We start from the raw sequence: 22,946 nt of genomic DNA, 5'->3' as shown, positions 1-22,946 counted from the left end.
ACCGTGCACCATCAACCATTGGATTGACATGAGATTGACAATCAAAATCTTTAGTAAATTTAAAAATAAATTTAATAAAATACTAAAATGTAGGAAGGCAAAATGAAACTGCCTCAACCTTTCACACTATATTTGTGAAAATGAAAGTGGGATAAATTTATAGTTGACTGACAAATAATTTACTTCGTTTTACTAATTTGATATTGTAAAATATAAATCAATCTAATTATAATTATTAAATTTTCCTTCTTTTTTTTTTATGACAACTTTTTAAACAAGTTTTATCATTACAACTTGAGGCCAAGAGCTCATCATCACCAAACTTATCGGCAATGAAGGCTCAAATGTGATCCATTACCAAACTAGTAAGGTAGAGAAACATTCACAACCAAATATACAACAAAACAGAAAAATGGTAAAACAAAAATGAATCTGCTGCTGGAAACTGAAGATCACCTATTTTTGTTCTTTCTGACAAAACCTAAAAGCCATTATTGCTTTGCTTTGCTCTACACAAAATGGAAATCTTCTATATAGTTAATAAACATCCTTGTAAATGAGGGGAAAAATAAAATAAAATTAAAATCCCATCCATGACAACGAATCAATTAAAAAATGATGCACTGCAAGTTTCAACAGCTCCATCCCACCAAGAATTCTATTTTTCTTTTTTTCTTTTTTTCTTTTTTTTTTTTTCTTTTTTTCTTTGAGTAAAGGAACTACATTTGTAACTTAAACCTAGTGGCAAATATTTGAACATCCTTCTTTAGTATTTTGTTGTAGGAGAGCTACAATCACATTTTCTTCTTGACTTCAACCCAACACAAACTTTAAGACATCAAATTTGCAATCTTCTCTTTTGGAAGAAGATGCATAAAAAAGAAAAGGGTAACAAAAAAGGAAGAAAGTTTTGGGGGTTGAGAGGAAGGGGGAACAGACACTGCCCACCCGGGGACAAAATCAAGGTTGCTTCCTCGCGGATTCTGTGACAGCCACTTCTGGAACTTGGATACCAAGATGCATGTGCTACGGATTAACAGGCACTTTAAAATGTGAGAACTAATGTAGCCTCCAATTCACTGGTTGGTGAGTAGGCGAAAGGACACCCTCTCCAACGGCAACCAAAAAAGTTAACCAAGCAAAACATATTTCCTTCTCTGACAACCTTTTATGCATAGTACATATACAAGCTGTTTGCTGCCGCACAGGCTATTGAATTTTCAGTAGGGTGCCATGCTAGGTGGAGCAACTTTGTCGTGAAATCAAAAGAATTTCCATTTGCATCAACCCCAGTGTTTTCTGCTCCTGTTATGGATTTCACAAGAACATATATAAAGAAAAAGGAAAAAAAAAATGATAACAGAACATAGCTCAGATATCAAGATATAGAATATCATAAATCACTTCAGTTCTTCATAAAAGAAAAGGAAAGAACTGACCTCGTCTGACAACTCGTGTAATACTGCTCAGGGACCTGGATGGCCTCGAAGGGGTCTGCACGTGTCGCCTAAATAACAAACACAATTATTACATAACTACTAATACCATCATATGAAATAAACATTTCATGCTTATCAATATTATTCTGTTAAAAGTTACCTCATCGGATTCTTGCTAGCCTCGAGAGTTGTTGCCTCGGTACTTCCAGGAGCACAACCAAATACACGGAAGAGATTGCTGGCAGTACATCAATTAAATGGTAAATGAATGTTCAAAGGATTTCAACCAAAATGACAAAGCAAAAAGAAGTCTGTGCATTGAAACATACCTATAAGAACCTGTTGCAACTCGTAATCCATCACCACTCAGACAACACTCAAATTTATCGAAGATTGAATCATTTTCATATAGATCACACAGCTGGTTACATTCAAAGAGCTTAACCAGTTCAGCATCTAACAAAGTAAAAAAACACTATAGCTTTAGTTTTATTGAAAGATAGAAATCTAACCTTAGGTCTTAAATATTCATGGACCTGAAAAGTTGCAACAGGACCTGAATCCATATTGATGTCCCACAACTGACATTCAAGTAACACAGCTCATGTAAGAAACCAGGAGATGGCAAAAGATATCCTAATCACACCTCAGATGGATATGAAAATGCAAATTCAGGTCCCAAATAACATCAAGTGTAGTGCATAAATACTCAGATCAATCATCACTGTTTCCCAAAACTCAAAAAGCAAATTTTCCCAGATCTGATTTCCAATCTGTGCATAATAGTTCGATCCCATCTCCTTGTAAAAAGATTGACAAAGAGAAGAAAAGGAAGGTGGGAGGGGATTTGCATAGATATATCACATCATAGGACTTCTACCAATGTAGAGGTAGAGGTGCAGGATTCAAGTCTGCTATGGATGACTAATTATATCTCTATCTTAAATTCTTAATATTGCAAACTGCCATCCAAATATGAAATGCAGATCAATAGCAAACGCAAAAACCACCCAAACCTTAAGAGTCATGTAGTCACGGCTAAGTATGTATCTTCCATCCTTTCCAAACTTAATGTCTGAGATTGAAGCTATAATTTCTGTGAAAAAGGACTTAGAACCAGGTGCCTCCTGCTCTTCAAATCTGTATCAGAACAATATTACTGGTTAACGAATTAATTAAAGTAGGAGCTACTATCTGACATAAAAGTAAAAACCTTCAACTCTAAAGTACAAGTGGTGGAAGCAATTATTGAGCCACCAGTTAATGCCAAATTGCCAAATAGTAGCATGGATTAACTCCGGTATAATGACCCTTATGGACAAATGATCCCAACACAGGTTAATGACCCTTGTGGACTTTGAATTGCAATAAAAACTAATTGACCAATAAACTGAAAGAGGAAAATACTAGAAAAGTACACCTCTGTCTCACTAGCCATCCAAACTTCATGCACGTCTTTCTACATTTTCAGAACCAATCCCCTAATTATTTCTTAGAGCAGATATTATACAAGGCATCTTAAGTAGAACGAGCACTTACAATTTAGCATGAGAGTCACACAATGCTGACTGCCGCAAATCAATGAGGCGGATTGATCCTTTGGAACTGCTATATGCTAACGTATTACAATGAGTAGGGTGGAACTCAGCTGAAGTTATCACCTCTGAAAGGAAAACAGAACATATCCAATGGTTGAGAAAGGGTTATCACCAAACAAATTCAAGAAACTAACAAGAGACCAACAATCAAGCATAGGTATAAAAACTATGCCTCTGAAATTCATAAAAACAGTTACCCCCAATTATAAACCCACTCTGTCAAGTGAAAATTAATATTGAGAAGTTGGGTTTCCAAAATAAACTTCACCCACAAGCATGCCAATGCATTCAGACACATTAACAGCAGAAACTATGAAAAACTTGTTTAAACGCATAGCCAAACACCTCGGTAAAGCAATATAGATAAATAGACAAAACTAAAAACAGAATCCACTCAATTTCCATGACTCGACCCCCAGAAGGAAAAAGGGAGGGGGGAAAAAGAAAAAAAGAAAAGAAGAACTCTTCGAGTAAGGCCTGAAAATTGAAACAAGAAGCTTACCAGTTAGATCTTCCATGTTCGCAGGCTTCACATCTACGATATTGAAACTTTGATTGCTAATTTCCAAGTTCCAAAGATTAATTCGCAAGTCATCAGCTGATATAAAAGTTTCACCATCACTACAAAATGAGGGACAATAGTTGTAAAGTTTTCGCCAAAATGAACAGAAGATGAGAGATAAAACAAAAAATCATAGTTGCAGCCAATCTAAAAATTAAAAATTAAAAAGCATTAAGTCTCATATGTTTGACTATTTTCACAATACAGCATACAGTTCAATACCAACAATCTGTATGAACAAGTATCCAACACTAGCAGAGCAAGAAAAAAATATGACCTTACGGGGAAAGATGAACAAAATACTAGCAAGAGCAAGAGTATATCATACACATTCACATGGAAAATTTGATTTGACAGAAGGATGATAGTGTCTGCATAAAGAACAAAAAGGAAGGCGGGGGGGACTAAAAAAAAAAAAGCCTCAACCACTAAACATTTCAGATAAGAAGCAAATTTTTTATTGACAAAACATTTCTCAACATTATTCTTATATATACATTGATCTGTGCCCACAAACCTTCTTACCATTTATTAATCATTTCTTAATGACTTTAACAAACATGGTAAGTATTATTATTAAGAAGTAATGTTTTATCTTGGAAGTGATCAGGTGGAAATTCTGCCGAATTTCATCTGATTTCTTTAAAAGACTTAACTAGACATAAAAAATGCCAAGGTCAGGAAAGTGCCATACATATTTAACCATCTAGAAGATAGTGAGCATTAGCAAGAGGACTACCAAATACCATAAAGTATCAAAAGTAGTACTAGATGTAGAAGGCCTCAGAACAATCCTATGTGCTGTATACACAAAAGAATATACGATTATCTAATGCTTCTGAATTCTCCCCCATCCCCGTCCCAAACTTATGTAGAAGTAGTTTAACTCAGGCAAGGTGGTTTAATCATCAATCTTCTGGGAAGATCTCAATGATAGCCAAGGAAAAATATGATAATGATCATATTAGGAGAAGAATGAATAAACAGAATATCATGTTAAGTTTCGTTATTATCACATAACCATAATTTTCTAAGGAACAAGATTATGCAAGTCAGGTATGCATATTCTTTTTCTCAACAGGAAAGTAACAGTTCAGCCAAAAAAAAAAAAAAAAAAAATGAACAATAGACTAAATAACACAAAGCCTATTTAGATTGAACAGCAAGCCTCATCAAAGCAAAAACACTTAAAGAACATTAAAATGAGAATCACAAGTACACAATGAATACAAGAAATGGAGTCACCTGTTGTTTGAAATTGAATTGATATGATAATCATGAGCATGAGCATAAACCCTCCGACATCTAGCCACCAGGCTAGTCTCATGGCTAGTTACCTGCAATGCATAATGAAAAACTTTTAAAATTTAAAAATTAATGTTACAGAAGAGAAGAGATCTAATTTTGACAAAAGAACAGGACTTAAATAAAATAAAACAAGATAAGATAAAAAGAAGCCAATAATAAATAAAATGATAAAAGACTCCAAAGCTCAAAGCATTACGAACTCGATCAGGACCAAAACAGAGCAAATTCCAGAATCTTTCAATGAGTACATTTGCAAAAAACACACATAAATATAAACTTATACTAAAAATATAGACTGTGATAATGGCCTGCTCTCAATTTCATGTGAATTTCACCTAAGGTTTCAACAAGCCGAAGTATGGGAGAAATTTAAAACTGATATCATTGCTCACAATTGAGATGCTGAATCTATAGCTATATTAAGACAAAGCATTGCAAGAAAGTCAATATAAAGGGTTTAGTACAAATACCACGGGTAAATGTAACGATGGAATGCCCCCTGCTGGGATGGGAAAGTCATTGCTTGGACAAGATCTGTCTGGGTATCCTCCATTTGCAAGATATTGTTTAGGGCTACTAGTAGAGTTACTTGAACTAGCAAGACTGCCATTACCTACAACTTTCGTAGGGTCCACATTCATTTCAGAAATTTTCTTAACCTTCTTTTCTTGCACCTGTTCAACTCTCAGACAGAGACAGAAAATAATATCAGTTTGTGTGAATATGCTGTACCATACCATGATAACACAAATGTTACCAACAAAGTGTTCGTAATGTCGATATGTTCGTATAAGATTGGATTTCTAACAAACAAAAATCTTGTTCAAAGTTCCAAGTAATTGAACTTTAAGGATTTTGAGAGCCAGACACAGGCTTTAATTTTTACCTTCCAAAACTTGATTGTTTTGTCATTAGTAGATAGAAGAAACAGAGCACCATTCGCTGTTTGGCACCATCTGATTTTGTTGATTTTCTCCTCTATCTCCAAGCTCTTGAGATAGTCAAACTAAACAAAAAATAACGCAGAAACAATATGAATATTCAAATTAGAGTGTGAAGAACAAAAGGTAAAAATATATAAGATGGTAGTAAAGTCTAACATGTAAAACAGTGTACCTCAGGTTCATGGCTCTGAAACTCTGTTTTATAACGGAACTCAGGATGCCTAGTAATGGGATAATCCATTCTCTCCAAATCCCTTCTGGAGCTACCATGCTACAAATTGCAACAAATACAGATAATTTGATGTTTTTATAATCAAGAAGAGAAGTGATGATATATCAGGATTGAGGAAAGAAACTCGCAAGAAGGAGAAACAACATACATCTTTTGTATCTGTCCTCTCAAAGAGAACAACACGGCCCCCACGATCACCAGTAGCAAGATGGTCACCACTTTTATCAAATTCAATAGCTGAAATAATATCAACTGCAGAAGAAAACATAGAAAAACTAATTGAATGATGAGCCTGTGATTCTAACTGACAAACTCCAATGAAAAGGAGGAGGAACTAAATCAATATGACAAAAAAGAGAAAAGGAAGAGGAATTCATCAACGTATCATTTTGATCTGTAACAGCTTCTGCTATAAATAGTTAATATCTTCCAAACAGTTGATGGAAGCCTAGATAAACTATGGGTCTTCTATGCAGCAGTAGACGATTCATAGTTCCTCAACAATCTTTGACTCACATGTTTAACCACACAGCTAGCATTCATGCAGGGTGTACAACCAGCAACCATACACAAGATCAGTACTCAATAGCACATTAATAAAGTCTAAATACTTTTATCACCAAAGTATACCATTCAAAACAAGCAATCCGTTTATAGATTCCTCAGGAAAGATAATAGATGTGCACAAGTGCCACAGCAAGAATACCAAGCTGTGCTCAGATCGTCAGTCAATTTTCCAATCAAGAATCCCCTCGACCATCAGAGTCCATGTCCTATGGTTATGCCATAAAATACTCCACAGACATCAGTTTACAACATAACCCTCCAATCCCACTGCTCATCCAAACCAGTCTTTTCAAATATAAATTCGAGCTTGCCCATTTCAATTATTAAGTTAAACTATGATTAGCAGTTCATATCTGATGATCATTCCCGCTAGAATACATAAATATAAATCAGAAACACATAATTTTACCCTTTTTTATCCCTAAACCAAACACAATTCACTATGTTAAGTTCATTATTTTGTATTATAAGGTGCTGAATGCATTGTTCACTAAACAATATGCATGCTTGTTTATAACACCTCTTCCAATATGGGGCTTACGAGAATCTTGACCTGCATTAAATGGACTAGTATACGTGTATTCCAAATGCTAAAACTCCTGTACATCTCTATGAATGTTGCAGAATCAGACCTACAGAATAAGTAATCTATGTTATCACTTAATTCTATCTAAAGATCTACCTTCCAGTAAATTATTATCACCCACATTCCACATCTTGCTAAAGACACACATAGGAAGACAACTTAAGCAAAGCTCTAAAGCTTAGTTTTTGACAATGTACAAGTGACTCAAGAGAATACTAAATTGTCGCATTGTTACAAGCTAGTATAGTAATGTGGTTATCATTTTACACTTATTAACAATTAGATAGGTGAGAGGTAAGAATACTAGTTATGAAACCATCAATGGAAACAAGCCTATACTTTCAAGTTTAAAAAATTACAATTTAAGCATGCACTAGAAAATATCACACCAACAATCAAGGAAAAAATAGGTAGTAACCAAGATCCAATATATATTGAACGGATTTGAGAAGTAAAAAAGAAAAATTTCTGAGACCAGAGTCACCGGACAAGTGAAACATAAACTACAAAATGCAAAAGCAAACCACCACTACCTTCACCAAGCTCACTTCATACTGTTCCTTCATCAATCCAAAAAACAAACAATGCAATCTAAACCTGATATGCATAGCTCTCCATCAATTTTATACCCAAAAACCCACTATTTTCTGCAAATCGAATCCAAAAACCCAAGATCAATAACAATTACTCAACAACCAACATGCCGGAACTTGAATTATCCGGCGACCCACGATCCAAAATAGATCGAAAACGCGAAAACAAACCCTAATTCCAATGTTTCGACAATTTTACCAATTGGATCCAGAAAGTTCGCATAAGATACTTTTTTCAACACTAAAATTCACAATACCTTCCTGAACTTCTTCGCCGGCCGTACGCTCGCCGAACACCTGAGAGAATTTCCACTCCAGCGGCTGAGGAGGGCCCGCCGGAGCTGCGATGACCTCATCGCCACCGTTCATGTCTAGCAGCAAAAAAACGAAATCAACGGCCCAAAATAACACAACCGCAAATCCCAACTATCTATCCAATCACTGCATCGGAAGATGATCGCTTTATTGGTTTACAAGATCACAGATTGCTTTCTTCCAAAAACCCATATCGAAGAAAATACATAGATTACATGTAATATTTATCAGAATGATGCATGGGTTTTTTCCAATTCAACCATTTGGAACCCAAAAAAATAGTCCCCCAGAAAATCTTTCCCTCTATAAAGACACCACTCTCTCCCTCTCTCTCTCTCTCTCACTAAAAGGAGAAAATTGGGATTTTTATTTCTGGGGATTAAAATGACTGAGCAAACCGTTTCTTAGCTTCGGAGACCCAAAAAAAACACAACACACATTCACTCTCTCTCTCTCTCTCCCCCTCTTTCTCTCTTCGTCTAGTTCTCTCTCAATTATGGGCTTCTCTATATTTTTTTCTTATTATTTTCCACAAAGTTTTTGAGGTGATAACGTCACCTTGGAAAGTGACAGTTAGCTTGCTTTATGAATTTGATTGGGTTGTTGTGTTGATGGGCAACGGAAGAGCTGTTATATGATTGGTGGGTGACATACGTCGCATTATTGTGGGGGATTTTAAGATTATATATTTGGTATGATTTTTGAGTAAATATTAATGATTTTAACTTTTTAAGTATGTATAAATAGGGGACAGAATCACCTTCGGAACCCAAACAAAGGAAAAAAAAAAAAAGAGAGATGGGATAGAAAATTCTTTTGAGAGATTGGAGAAGGTAAGGTGGTGGTTCTGAAATGACATTTCATGCCCTTCATGTTTTTTTTTTTTTCCTTTTTTTTTTTTTTTGGTTTTATAAATATAATTTCTCTCCAGTCTCTATCTTCCTATGTATAAAATTAAAATGAACTCTTTCATTGCAATATTGCTTTGATTTGGGGTCGTGTAGGTGGAATTTTCCTGTGAATTTAATGAATGTAAATAACCAATATTCTAGGAATTTTATTTTATTTTTTATAATTTTTTTTTGGGCAAGGAATATTGCAAGAAGTTGTTTAATATAGTGATCTGTAATTGTAAATGATGATTAAGTAGCTAATGAAACTGTTGGTTCTTTTACAATTACATGTTACAGACTCCCTAGCACAGGTCCATTTTATAGCATCCGTCTGTCCAAAGTTTGATATTGACCTTCCAATCCATGACTTTAAGTTTTATTTAACTTATTTTCTTTGTCCCCCCCAAAAAAAAAAAAAAAAAAAAAAAAAAAGAAAAGAGAAAACATTATTTGACTTTAGCAACTTAAAGATGGAAAAGAGGATTTCAGTTGATTCTCATTCGACTAGACCTAGCAAGGAGGATGGATCAATTGGCTTGAGCCAATTGAATTTCCAGAAAGATTAAAAGGAAAAATAAAACTATCATAAATGCCAACTCCTGTCTACACAATAGCTCTGTAGCATACATATATAGATATAACATATAGGTTTATAAAACAAAGGAAATAATCACTGCCATAATTGTGCAAATTAACAAGTAGTGCATAAGAGAGTATTACTGAACACCTTTAAGAGTCCAAACGAAACATTATTATTATTATTTTTTTTTTTTGAAACAATCATAAACTCAGATATTAAATTAAAAAAATGACTATCTTTCATAACTAAGTCTTAATTTACAAAATTGTTATCCCAATAAAATGAGAATATCTATTCATGCGAATAAAAAAATATATAGAATTGTTATCTTTGTTTATATGTTTGATGATCATAACGAGATTTATATATTTGGTAAATGAGATTTAAACTTTAGCTTTTAAATATATCAAAATTGATTAAAATCAATACAAAAAAAAAAAGGAACCAAATTTTATATTTATTTATATATTTTTTAAATGTGATAAACTATTCAAATTTACATATATTACGAATATGATAAAATATGTATTTAAAACTTATCTAGATAATAATATATAAATAGCAAGTATGAGTTTTTAAAAAGAAATGATCATTATTTCAAATGAAAAATTATTTATAAATAGCAAGTATGAGTTTTTTTTTTTAAATTATTATTTCAAATGAAAAATTATTTCTTCCCTCAAACTATTAACTCTCTTTATATAGCTATTTTATACTTAAAAAATTGTATAGAATATAGGAAAAACTAATATTGTCAAATAACTATTCTTTTCCCATTTTCATTCTGCATGCTAATTTTAATCCATGCAATTATTCAAATTTGAAATTATTATAAGAAAATAACAGTGGATTTATCGTGAATTTTTTTTTTAATATATAGGGACATTATTCAAATGTAAACTGTAAAGTTTGAACGTGAGTCTGTGAATTTTTCAAGCCTCAACTAGATAATAAAATAAAAAAATTTGTTAAAAGAAACAAAAAAAAAAAAAAAAAAAAGAATCTATGAATTAGAATGTTGGTGCAAATTGGACCCAACTGATACAGGCTTCATGTTAATCTTAGCCAGTGTAGCTCATTAGAGTATGGACTTGGACTAGTCCAAGGAATTGGAATTTTAACCTCAGACCATTACAGAGCCTAGCCCATCTAGTTATATAGACTCAGATACACAATCATGCGAAGGTCATGTGAATGGGCATTTCATCTCTTGCTTGCTTATTTGGGCAGCCCTTTTGATTTCAGACCCACCATTAAGGGGGTTCAGGTTCAGATATGGTCACCGAGTCAATGCACATGGTCTCTTTTAATCTTACATTAGTTGTCAATTCTCTCAATTGTTCACATACCTGATTGTATTTGTCAACTATGCTTAGCCATTCAAAAAGCCCAATTGGCATACATACATACAAGACTTTGAAAAATTGTATGATGCGAAATAAGGGATTTGTCTTTGTTTGTGAGGGCTATTGGTGTAAACCTTTTCAGTACAGCTCTACTTGTCCTATTCCTTCTGTTGAATCTCTACAGGTCCATTCCTATTGAAACTGGACCGAACCAAACACCATATCCACACAAAACATATCCATACAAAACATTAGCGTATGTCAGCTACTAGGAGTACTGGTACGAATGAGATTCTCCAGTCCTAATCTCATGTATATTCTATATCAAAACGCAGCCAACTGTTAAGCTTGGAACGTTGAATTAAACTAGATTGTATTCATCTATTTTAAATTTGTTCTAGACAAATTTAAAATAATAGTTCAATCTAATACGGTTCAACACTCCTAATAAATTTTATGAGCCCAAAACCACAAATTTCATATCATTTTTTGGTTTCGGTTCTAATAATTTATGTTTATATTGGATAAATTAGTTCAAGGCTGATGGTTTGGTCATGGGTTTTATTCAATTTTCCATTCAATGGTAAAAGCATGGGAGCAAATGGTTATGAACTGAGAGTAAAAGTATTACAAGAACTTTAGTTACTTCACCAAATAAAAGATAAAATGAATTCGGAAAGGATATGGGTAAAAATAATCTTCTAGTGAATTCAAAAAGTATATGGGTAAAAATAGTCTTCTGGCTCTATTGCAGATTACAAAGAGAAGTAGGTGCTTTTTTTTACTTTTTTATAGTGGTGAAAAGAGAAGTAGGTGCTTAGCTTTAGTATGGTAGTGAAGCGTGACATTCTACCTTTACCATTATTGATTGCCAACTCCAGGAAGTGCCACAATTTCAAGTCAAAATAGAATTGGTAAACCTGCACAAAGTCACTCATGCACAAAGATATATGAAACCCATTGAGAAACAAAAGTAATCTGTCAAAGGTTATAGTATAATTTGATAAGATTTGAAATTAACCAAAATTCCTATGCATTCGATTCAATGTTTCCCCACGTACACAAACTTAGTAGGAAAGAAAAAGGAAGGAACCAAATGAAGCAGGCCAGCCGACACACACAAACAAGCCTAAGAAAAGATGAATGATGATGGCTCTCCTCGTGAACCTTGCGTTAGGACACATGACAGACACGTATTGGCAACCGCTTTAAGCTAACAAACCACGTATCAAAATCCACAACAAAATTAATTTCTGTTTCCCTTTTTTTTCTTTTTTTCTTTTTTTTTGCTTGCTTTTTTTTGTAGGGAGAAACGATAAAAATAAAAATAATAGTTTTATTTGCATATTTTGTCACTTTGCTTATACAGAGTTGTTACGCAACCAAAGTGATATAAGAAAAAACAAATAAGATGTTCCACCACTGTATAGATCATGAATTGTATATGAATGTATATATAAAATAGTATTATTTGCAAATACATCACCAGCACAAATCAATGCTCCAATTTGCCAAATGGGTATAGTGGGGGAAACTTTAGATTCAATCATCCAAAGGTATTTTGGTTTTCTTCTTCTTCTTCTTCAATTTTTTTTTTTTTTTTGGAGAGAATAAACGTCCACTTTGCCCATAAGGTGGGAACAAAACCGGATTGGGATTATTTACGTGATTTGTGAATTGTGAATGACAAATTCCTGATTGAGAAAGTTACAGTTTCGGAATATTGCAAATGAATATGCTTTCTCAGTGTAATAATCCCATATATTCCTATCTAGAAAACCATTGGACAATATCTACAAGGTAAGATGCATTTATCTACTCTAAGTGCTTAAGGGAACATACATAGGGTAGTATATAGCATATAAATATAACATAAGATTCTAAAATTAGGAAAAGAGAAAATGAGGGTGGAAGCTATATCATTTTTGTTCTTATAAAAAAAATATAAAAATATATCATTTTCTTTTCTTTTCTTTTCTTTTTGTTTTTTAAAATTATATTAAATTATGGAGTTTTCTTTTTAACTTTAATTTTATTAAATTATGTTATCTTTGCCTTGTAGACATTATTAGGTATATGATAAAATATCCATTACAATCTATTATGGTTTATAATATGTGGCACTAAAAAGGTTTAAGTAAACATATCATATTAGCTTCTATCCTTTTAATTGCAATTGCCTCTAACTTATATATATATATTTTAAATTTGGAAATTAAGTAATAGTCTATATCTATCAGATTAACACATTTCGTTTTCAACTTTTCAAACTGTTATCTTATTAGTAAGATCTTATTTAGAGAAACAAAACTTAAAGGCCACACATGATCAATCTTATAGATATTTTTTTTAAATTTTTCTATATCTTTATACAAACCTTGAGAAATAAAAATAACATCAAAACTTTCATAACAAATGGTGTGACAGGGCTTTTTATACATATTGGTCATACCACTCATATTGTATATCATGACCGCCATTTAGACTCATTTGCATCTATCGCATAGTTATGTTTTTAGTTCAAAATGTATTGCCTCCTTATTTATTAGTGCTTATATTATTATACTAGTATCATATGTTTTTTTTGGGTAATTAGCGCTTATATTATATCAGTGTCATATATATATATATATATATTGGTAACTATGCATTAGTATGGTATGTGTGCACACATGGGTAGGGATGTCAACGGGACGGGGCGGGGCCGATTTTTAAAATTTCGTTCTCGTTTCAGCGGGGAATTTTACATCCCATCCTTGCGATTTTTCCCGTTTCTTTAGGTGCGGGGCGGGATCGGGGATTTTGTGGGGCGGAGATGGGACGGGATGATTTTCCCCATTTTGTTTTTTAATTGATATTTTTTTAAAAAATTTATATAAAAAAAATTATTTTATGATTAAAATATAAAGAAAATGACTACAATGCAATAAAAGTATAATAAAATACATCAAGGAACAAATTTACAATTATAATAAAATACATATTTAGAAAAATAAATATAAAAAAAAGAAAAAAATAATTTTACATAAATAAAATTTTATAAAAAAATAATAAATAAATATATATATATATATATCGGGGCGGGTTCAGGGCGGGGTTATTATTCCCCGTCCCCGGCCCGTCTCCGACTCGGTTTTTTGGTATTTGTCCCGAGCCCGTCCCGCATCTCCGAATTTTCAAGAAAAAACGAAACGGTGCACCGCGGTTTCGGGGATGAACGGGGCAAATTGACATACCTACACATGGGTATCTTAACATATGTTCCTTCGGTAATAATTCAACGGCAATAGCCCCTGTTTCTTGAACAAAGAATTTGAATTGGATTTCTTCTATCTCTAACACCCCCCAAAAAAAAAAAATTTAAAAATGACAAAGCAAAATGGAAAAAAGTATTTATTAACCAAGGTCTAGAAAACCGGGGTCTTAAATGGAATGAGAAGGAAGGTGGAAGGAAGGTGGACACGCACACGGGGAGCCCATCCAGCAGACAAAACCTTAGCAGCCACAGAAAAAAGGTACCCGGAATATTCCCCCAATTTGTTGTAAAATTCGTTTCCAAGAATTCAATTCCCCTAAGAATATTCCCCTTATTCCCGCGTTTTTTCCTCCATAATTAATGAAATTCAATTCATTCATGCCCTGTTCAGCGTTCAATCTCTCAACAGAGTCAAAGTCATCAAATCCAACGCCTATTAACCCATCCATGGCTGATATTGGGAAATCACACATTGCAAAAAGCATAACAGGAAATAAAAAAAGCATTGTGTCTCCTACTTCATCACAAACTCCTTTTTTCCCTTTATATTCCTGTAATATTCCTTTGGAATCTGAATCTAAAGTTTATTTTTCCAACTGTTTATCCTTCCTATTTCACACTAATCTCCCACTATAAAAACCCATCTTCTTCCAACTTTTTTACCATCCAAGAATTGTTTTGGTTGCTCAGAAACAGAGTTTTTCTTTCTTCTTTGTTTGTTTGGGTCATTTCTCTTCGCTGTTTTTTCAAATTTTCTCAGCCAAAAAAAATAAAAAAATGGCTGGAATTGTTGTGGTTTTTGATTTCGACAAGACCATTATCGACTGTGATAGTGATAATTGGGTCGTCGACGAATTGGGTTTCACGGATTTGTTCAACCAACTCCTTCCCACCATGCCTTGGAACTCTCTTATGGTAAATTTTTCTTTTCCATTTTTTCCCCTCTGTCTCTAACTTTTTTTCAGACTAATGATTTAAAATTATGTCATATGTGCTTTGAAGATCATGTCGAGCAATGTGGGTTTATTTTATTAAATTTTATTTTAACAATTCTGGTTTGATGAAAAATTTGCAGGATAGGATGATGAAGGAGATTCATTCGGAAGGAAAAACCATTGAAGACATTGTAGAGGTCCTGAAACGAATTCCTATTCATCCTCAAGTTGTCCCTGCCATTAAAGCTGCTCATGCTTTAGGGTACATATTTTAAACCGACCTTAAAATGTTCCTTTTTTTATTTTTGTATAAAAAATATGGGTAAATTAATTGTGGCTTTTTTTATTTTTTATTTTTTTCAGTTGTGAATTGAGGATTGTCAGCGATGCAAATCTCTTTTTCATCGAAACAATTTTGAACCATCTTGGATTGAGAGATTACTTTTCTGAGATTAACACAAACCCCAGTTATGTTGATGAAGAAGGAAAGCTAAGGATTTTCCCTTTTCATGATTTCACCAAATCCTCTCATGGTTGCAGCCTCTGCCCTCCCAACATGTGCAAGGTATATTTTCTGTTCAATTTTCCCCAAAAAATAATAAAAAAGTTTTTCTTTGCACAGATGATTCTATAAATTTTAAAGTTATTACCATATAATAAAATGGGGTCCAATAAACTTGGAAGAATATATTCCTGAATTTTGATTAGTCCATTAACCAAATCAATAAATTGTTCTTAATTGGATTCCTTTCAGCCAATACTAAGATTGTGACCCCACTTTTTGATATCATAATTTAGGATGCTAATAGTTCCATTTTATATTTGTAATCATGGATTTTTTTTTTTATTTTTTTTCTTTTTTTTGGGCTAACAATAGTTATTTATAAATACAGGGAGTGATCATGGAAAGAATCCAAGCCACTGTGACAGAGGAGGGGAAGAAGAAGTTCATCTATCTCGGCGATGGCGCCGGAGATTACTGCCCGAGCTTGAAGCTAAAAGAAGGAGACTTTGTCATGCCAAGGAAGAATTTCCCAGTTTGGGATCTAATATGCAAGAATCCATTGGTAATCAAAGCTGAAATCCATGAATGGAGTGATGGAGAAGAGCTTGGACAGGTCCTACTAGGCCTCATCAACAAAATTTCTATTGAAGAGAATGCTACTTTCATTTCAACTGATTGCAAGCTGCAGACCATATCTGTTCATGAAACTTTGCCTCAAGCCCTTCCTGTTCAGCAATAGTAAATACATAACATATAAACCAAAAATGCTCTCAGTCTTGGAAAATTCACAAGACTCCTATCTTTTTTTTTTTTTTTTTGGGGGGTGGGGGTGGTTTGTAAATTAGAAGAAAAGCTTTGCAAAGTTTGGAATGTTGATATTGAATCCAAGAATGGATCAGTATTTTCAAAGAAAAAAAAATAAAAAACAAAAAAAGGAGTTTGCTGCTTCGGCTTTTAACTTTGTTCATGATTTTTAAAACACAGAACCAGTTTAAGGATTTTCTGAATCCTAAGATGATAAAAAAGTGAAAGCATTGTGATAAAAATTTTGAGCTCTCATATGAAACTGAGAGAACCACAATACGCTGCAAATGTTTAAAACTTGGACAAACATTAACATGATAAAATTGTGTTGTTTAATTATGTTCTTCGTTTTGGAGACTATGAAACAACATTTGTCCAAGTCAAAATCAACGACATGGTGGTGCAGTTTCCATGTTCCAGAAAACATACATTGGGACAAGACAAAACGATTCCTGTCTTCTAAGAGTCATTGGTGAGAAATATCACATGACTCACCTACGGTCCCACTGACTCTGTTCCAACTTCCCAACGTGTTGGGTCATAATTCAAACAAAGCGCCCTGCCTTAGAACTTGATTGTATACTTTCACCAAACACCCAAATCAAAATGGAATATGAATTCTTTTATGATAATAATATATATTCTTTTGAAGTCTAGAAGCAATACCAATTACCAAACGGGGGTTATGTTCAGGATTTCACATTATTTTATTTTTGGCTAATTTCTATTTTTATCATACATAAGCAGATTATTAGTGTTTTTTTCTTCACAAAAATTGAGTTTTACTAAGAAAAGAAAAATAAAACGAAATTCTTACATATTTTTATGAAAATGGCAATATATTTTCTGCTAAATTTTAATATAGCTGATAGTTTTATTTATTTATTTAGAAAAAAAAAAAAACAATGAATACTAAACCGGTTCTCGAACAGCAATTTAAATATAATTTCTTGAAAACAATAAGGGAAAAAAGAAGAAAACATCATAAAAGTAAGCATAATTTTTATTTTTTTAGATTTTTATAATATATATGCTATTTGATTGATGGTGAAAAATGTGGATAGGAAAAAAAAAAAAAAAAAACGGAGGGACTGGTACGGTAGAAGTAGTTGTATGCATAATGTTTTAAGTAGGGATCGATGTGGGCGTCATGATGTTAATTCATTTATTTCTCTTATTTATGTCATAGACATGTTGCGTTATAGATAGGTTGAACAATCCACATGATGATTGATCATTAGTCAACATGCTTTTTTTTTTTATCTAAATTAGCCACATGTTCATCTTTTTTATCCATCTCCAACATATATCAGAAGCTGCTAGAAAAGCCGCGTGCAACGCATAGGCAGTGTCATATAGCCAATTAGCCATCATAGTTTTACAGGTGATGTTGCAATCAACTACTCAACAATTATTTTCTAAACCTTCATGCTATATTTTAATATTATATAACATGATACACTCTTTTGTTTACTTTGCACATATGATCAGGGAAAATTACACACAATGCCAAAACGATGTAACTTTCTTCATACAGGAGTGCCTTAAGCAAAATGCTTGGGGAAATTTTTTTTTTTTTTCTTTTTTGGTCTTAATTGAGATGTGGAATCTATCATCGACCCAAAATTGATAACTATCCAGCAAGGCTTAAATAAATGCATAAGTGGTCATATGAATGCGTATTCAATTGGAACTATCTAACTTTCATGTATACAAATCCTACCTCAGATTTTGCATATTGATCCAATAGTCTAGTTAATTTAGCTTTATTATATTTCATTGAGTTGGTCAATCATATAGATTAAGCCAAAATAGTATATTGTATATATCACTGTAATATTGGGATATATATGATTTTTGTATGTAGATATATCAAATTGTGTATATACATATATACTCAATCTCATTTATTTTATTTTATTAAACTAAATTTATTTTTCATGATTATTAAATCATATCAAAAATAAAAATTTAAAATATAAAAAATAATTAAATATAAAATTAATAACATATTAAAAAATAAATCATTTATAATTAATAAAATAAAATTTTAAAATTTAAATTTAATGTAATTTAAAAAATAAAAAATAAAAATTTCATATTAATTTTTATATTAATAATTTTGTTTGAGCAAGTTTAATAGGAAATGGATGGTAGTGGTTGAGAATTGAAAAAGTCATTGAGAAGTGGGGAAAAAAAAACGTGGGGGTGACGATAGCGTTTTCTTGGAGGTTTCCTGTGTATGAATGTTGTTTCCCCTGTTTGATGGAGATGGTAATGCAGCGTCAAATTCCTCAGGAGAATATTCTCAAATATTCTCTCCTCTTAACCTGAATAATATAAATAATATTGACCCCAATATTTTGCAAACTCAATTTTTTTTTTTTTAAATAACCGAAAGAAAGAAACAAGAAGTAACCAGGCTAACGAAACCTGTACCAATAAAAATGTTTAAAAAAAAAAAAAAAGGGAGGGTCTTCTTGGTTGGATATTAACTTTCTGTACTTATTTGACCCCGCAACAAATTAATTCTTTCATGTGGCGTGATATTATTAATGCCAACCATAGACAAAACTATGTAATATATTTATTTCTACATGCACCACAACCCTTAGGTCATCCTAGTCTATATATACTCCTTTCTTTTTTTTTTGCTTGAATATATATACTCCTTTCTTTCTTTCTTCGCTCATTCAAATATATGTATATATAAAACTCAATCTACTATTTCATATATATATATATATATATATTTATATATCGATCTTAATTTAGTGATAAATTATAAATCAAAATTAAAAAGTTTTGGGTTTTGTGGGGGATTGCAATTAATTAGTATCAAACTAGCAATGGCAGCAGAAAATTTAATTGTGGTTTTTGATTTTGATAAGACAATCATAGATTGCGACAGCGATAATTGGGTTGTGGATGAGTTGGGTGCTACCGATTTGTTCAATCAGCTCCTCCCTACCATGCCTTGGAACTCTCTCATGGTACGTATAATTTTAATAAATTTTTTCTTTATACTTAAATACACATTCTGAATTAAAACATTATGATTATAGAAATTTTTTTTTTTTTTTTTCAGGATATGATGATGAAGGAGCTTCATTCACAAGGTACAACCATTGAAGACATTGTTGATGTTCTAAAACGAACTCCAATGCATCCCCAGATTGTTCCAGCTATTCAATCCGCACATTCTTTTGGGTAATATATATATATATATATATATATATTATTTTAGGGAGATTAAGAAATGGATGGAATTAAATTGGTATTAATATATAATTATTTTTTTATTAGTTTGAGATATTAATTTTCAGGTGTGATTTGAAGATAGTGAGTGATGCCAATCTTTTCTTCATCGAGACAATTTTGGAGCATCTTGGCATAAAGCATTGTTTCTCAGAGATCCATACCAACCCAAGTTTTGTAGATGAAGAAGGAAGGCTAAGGATTTTACCACACCATGATTTCCATACCTCTTCTCATGGTTGCCCTCTCTGCCCTCCAAACATGTGCAAGGTGATCATCAATATAGATATATAAAATATATTGCATTAATTTTGGGGTATGTAGAAAAAATGTGAATTAATATTATTTATATGTATATACCATGCTATGAAATATGAATAGGGTATGGTGATGGAAAAGATGCAAACCTCCATAGGTGAAGAGGGAAAGAAAAAGATGATCTATATAGGAGATGGAAGTGGGGATTTTTGCCCAAGCTTGAAGCTCAAAGAAGAAGACTATTTGATGCCAAGGAAGGAATTTCCACTTTGGGAATTGATTCGCAAAAATCCGAGGGCTATTAAGGGAGAGATTCGGGAATGGAAGGATGGTGAAGAGCTCCAAAATATTTTGGTCCAAATTATTGACAAAATAATAAGCAGGGATCAACAACAAAACAGTACTACAAATGACTGCAAATTGAAAAGCATAAATAATCCCCTTGTGGTTGCAGTTGCAGGCCATGATCAATTCAGGCCCTCTTCCCGGTTACGCATTAGTAGCTAAATTTTCTTCCTCTTTTTTTTATTATCACCTAGGCATATATGATATACTTTGTGATCTTATTGTTTTGTTGCTTCTTTTTGGTAATAAGAAAATAATTTTGATAATGAAAGTACATGAATTAAAATCCCTCAATACGTTGGCTTTCAAAAATATTTGATCAAATCGAGAATCTTTATTTATTAAAAAAAAAAAAAGGATTTTTTATTTTGTTCGAAATTTTTTTTTCATGGTTTCATCTCCTTCACTCCTACCAACAACCAACCATCAGCAACAAAAGAACCGTGATGCCAAGGCTTTGCTATGAGTTTTCACAGTAGGTTGCCCATAGACCTATCACCAGAGGTTCTTTCAGCCCGCATGGACATGGAATAAAATATGCACAAATATAAAAATGTAGAATGTAGAAGAAACTAGGAGCCATTGATGGGGGAAAGCTGGCGGTGCCTTGCTGGGGTTTTCCATAGACCTTAGAGCAGCTACAATTGTTCCACCACTGGCGCCATGGTGGTTGTTAAAAAGGTGAAACAGTAAAAAGTTAAAAACAAAAAATAATTAATTTATAAGGATGTTTTGGTAAATTTATATATCAAGAACTTGTTGCGACGATGCCAAAAACTTGTTGCGCTTTTTCCGCAAATATACGGGTTACAAGTAATAGAGTGATAAGTGAGTATTATTTCTTTGAGAATTGATATTTAAAATTTTACTAAGTATTAAAATTATTGATTAATTTTTTTTATTTAGACAACCAATTTGATTAAAAACCAATGTAAAATTAAACTAAAATAGTAGGATAAGAAATAAAAAAAAAACAACATGTATAAATAATAAAAATGGCAAATATTATAATCTAAAGTTCTAAAATGTTGATTTCTCTCTTATTCTTCCTATAATTGAACTTACTTTGATTGATTTTTATTGAAATTCTATTCTTAATTCTAACCAAAGGGTTGCTAAATACATCTAATTCTCTATTCCTAGGAATATTAGAATATATGGATAATTAGTGAAAATTCAAGAATTCCTTCCTAAATTAATCTAAAAGCCATGCATTAATTCCCCTTTCTAGGTTATCCACTTCCTAATTAGTTTTCCAGCTCTAATTAAAACATGGGTTGTATAATCCTAGTGACAAATCCATTAAATAACACTTTTCCAAGATGAAATTTATAGATTTACTCAATATCCAATTGATTTCCATTCTAATTAGGTATATTCAAATATTAAATTCAAGGAATAGACAAGAAAAGAATAAAATTGCATAATAATAATCAACCACCATCCAATTGCAATTCAAATAAAAGTTCCATGAACATCTTAGAGTACCGTGTAAAATAAATTTGACAGTATAATTAGAATTTCTTATAATATAAGTGTAAAATTTAAAAAAAAAAAAGAATTCAGATAATAAAAAAGGAATTAATTCTCTGCAATAACTTATAAAGAGATTCTTTTTTTTTTTTTACCAAAAAAGGAAAAAAAAAACATTTTTAAATAGACGTTCCGTGGCTGGTCTTTAGTCTCCAAATAGTTAAGAAGTAAGAACCTGCCCATAATCAAGTGTTCTTGTTAGGAGAATATAAGGAAGTAATAATCCGCTTCCAATAGTTCTCTAAGCTTTTAAAATGAGTTTTACTATTTATTATTAATAATGATGATTACCAGTAACATCATTGATAATGTAAAAATTACTAATTGCTTGCATTTATTGTATATTAATTTTTATTTTAAAATTTTAATTTTAAAAAAATACATCTTACTCTTTAAATTGTTAAATAATATATACATTTTATTATAATTAATCACGAATGAAACAAATAGTATTTTTAAAATTTGAAAATACATGTATTGTAATTTGTCGCTACTCACATAATTTTTAATTTGTGAAATCCTCCACTTGGATGGACTCCACAAATCATGTGACTAGATGGGTCCCAAAAATGCCGTGAGTGAGATGTACGGTAGAACCATTGTGTAAAACGCATTTTCCCCTTGCACGTGGCTCTGCCACTGTATATGGTTGCATGCTCAAGCTATGTGTGTTCATGAGGATGGCTCAGAAGCCGAGAGGACAATGACCAGAGAAAATTGGGTCCTAAGTGGTTTAATAAGCTGCCCACCTTCCTGGACCAGCCTTGGGTGCCAAATCCAGATGAGAAAAACGGACTTGGTGTTGGATGTGAATTTGAATTTGAACTTGAGAAATATTGGTTAAAAATTTACTTTGTATAAGTAAGTAATTTAATAATTAAAGTTATGTAGTAAAAAATTATTTAGGTTCCGTACGAAATCTGTACTTTCCCAACCCATTTAGCATATGATTTACATAACTTAACTAGTTCTATGTAACGGTTCTATTTAGCAGGCTGGGCGACCATTTCTTAATGATTCAACTCGGTATGAAGAAAAAGTTCTCCAAAAGATTCAATTATATATTATTATATGCACATAATATTATTC

The 22,946-nt window shown here is 32.3% G+C and overlaps 3 protein-coding genes across 3 annotated transcripts; 2 read left to right on the top strand and 1 right to left on the bottom strand.

Moving 5' to 3' along the window:
* Positions 1-498: 498 nt before the first annotated feature.
* Positions 499-8,641, bottom strand: LOC107404089 (serine/threonine protein phosphatase 2A 55 kDa regulatory subunit B beta isoform). Its single transcript, XM_016011043.4, has 14 exons — positions 8,087-8,641; positions 6,232-6,335; positions 6,024-6,122; positions 5,794-5,913; positions 5,378-5,581; positions 4,845-4,936; positions 3,540-3,658; positions 2,979-3,102; positions 2,456-2,579; positions 1,952-2,020; positions 1,769-1,860; positions 1,600-1,677; positions 1,440-1,507; positions 499-1,305 (listed from the first exon to the last, which is right to left on the bottom strand). The coding sequence occupies exons 1-14, from the start codon at positions 8,196-8,198 to the stop codon at positions 1,169-1,171; spliced, it is 1,542 nt and encodes a 513-aa protein (XP_015866529.1). The 5' UTR covers positions 8,199-8,641; the 3' UTR covers positions 499-1,168.
* Positions 8,642-14,684: 6,043 nt separating this feature from the next.
* Positions 14,685-16,617, top strand: LOC107403782 (inorganic pyrophosphatase 1). Its single transcript, XM_016010700.4, has 4 exons — positions 14,685-15,134; positions 15,295-15,416; positions 15,518-15,719; positions 16,048-16,617. The coding sequence occupies exons 1-4, from the start codon at positions 14,997-14,999 to the stop codon at positions 16,396-16,398; spliced, it is 813 nt and encodes a 270-aa protein (XP_015866186.2). The 5' UTR covers positions 14,685-14,996; the 3' UTR covers positions 16,399-16,617.
* A 2,610-nt stretch (positions 16,618-19,227) lies between these two features.
* On the top strand, positions 19,228-20,636 carry LOC107403742 (inorganic pyrophosphatase 2-like). Its single transcript, XM_016010657.4, has 4 exons — positions 19,228-19,456; positions 19,552-19,673; positions 19,790-19,991; positions 20,103-20,636. The coding sequence occupies exons 1-4, from the start codon at positions 19,313-19,315 to the stop codon at positions 20,484-20,486; spliced, it is 852 nt and encodes a 283-aa protein (XP_015866143.3). The 5' UTR covers positions 19,228-19,312; the 3' UTR covers positions 20,487-20,636.
* Positions 20,637-22,946: the final 2,310 nt, after the last annotated feature.

The sequence above is a fragment of the Ziziphus jujuba genome, chromosome 1 (assembly GCF_031755915.1).
Source record: "Ziziphus jujuba cultivar Dongzao chromosome 1, ASM3175591v1".
NCBI classification, from domain to species: Eukaryota; Viridiplantae; Streptophyta; class Magnoliopsida; order Rosales; family Rhamnaceae; genus Ziziphus; species Ziziphus jujuba.
Note: the sequence above shows the minus strand (reverse complement) of the source record. Positions and strands in the feature narration are given on the sequence as shown.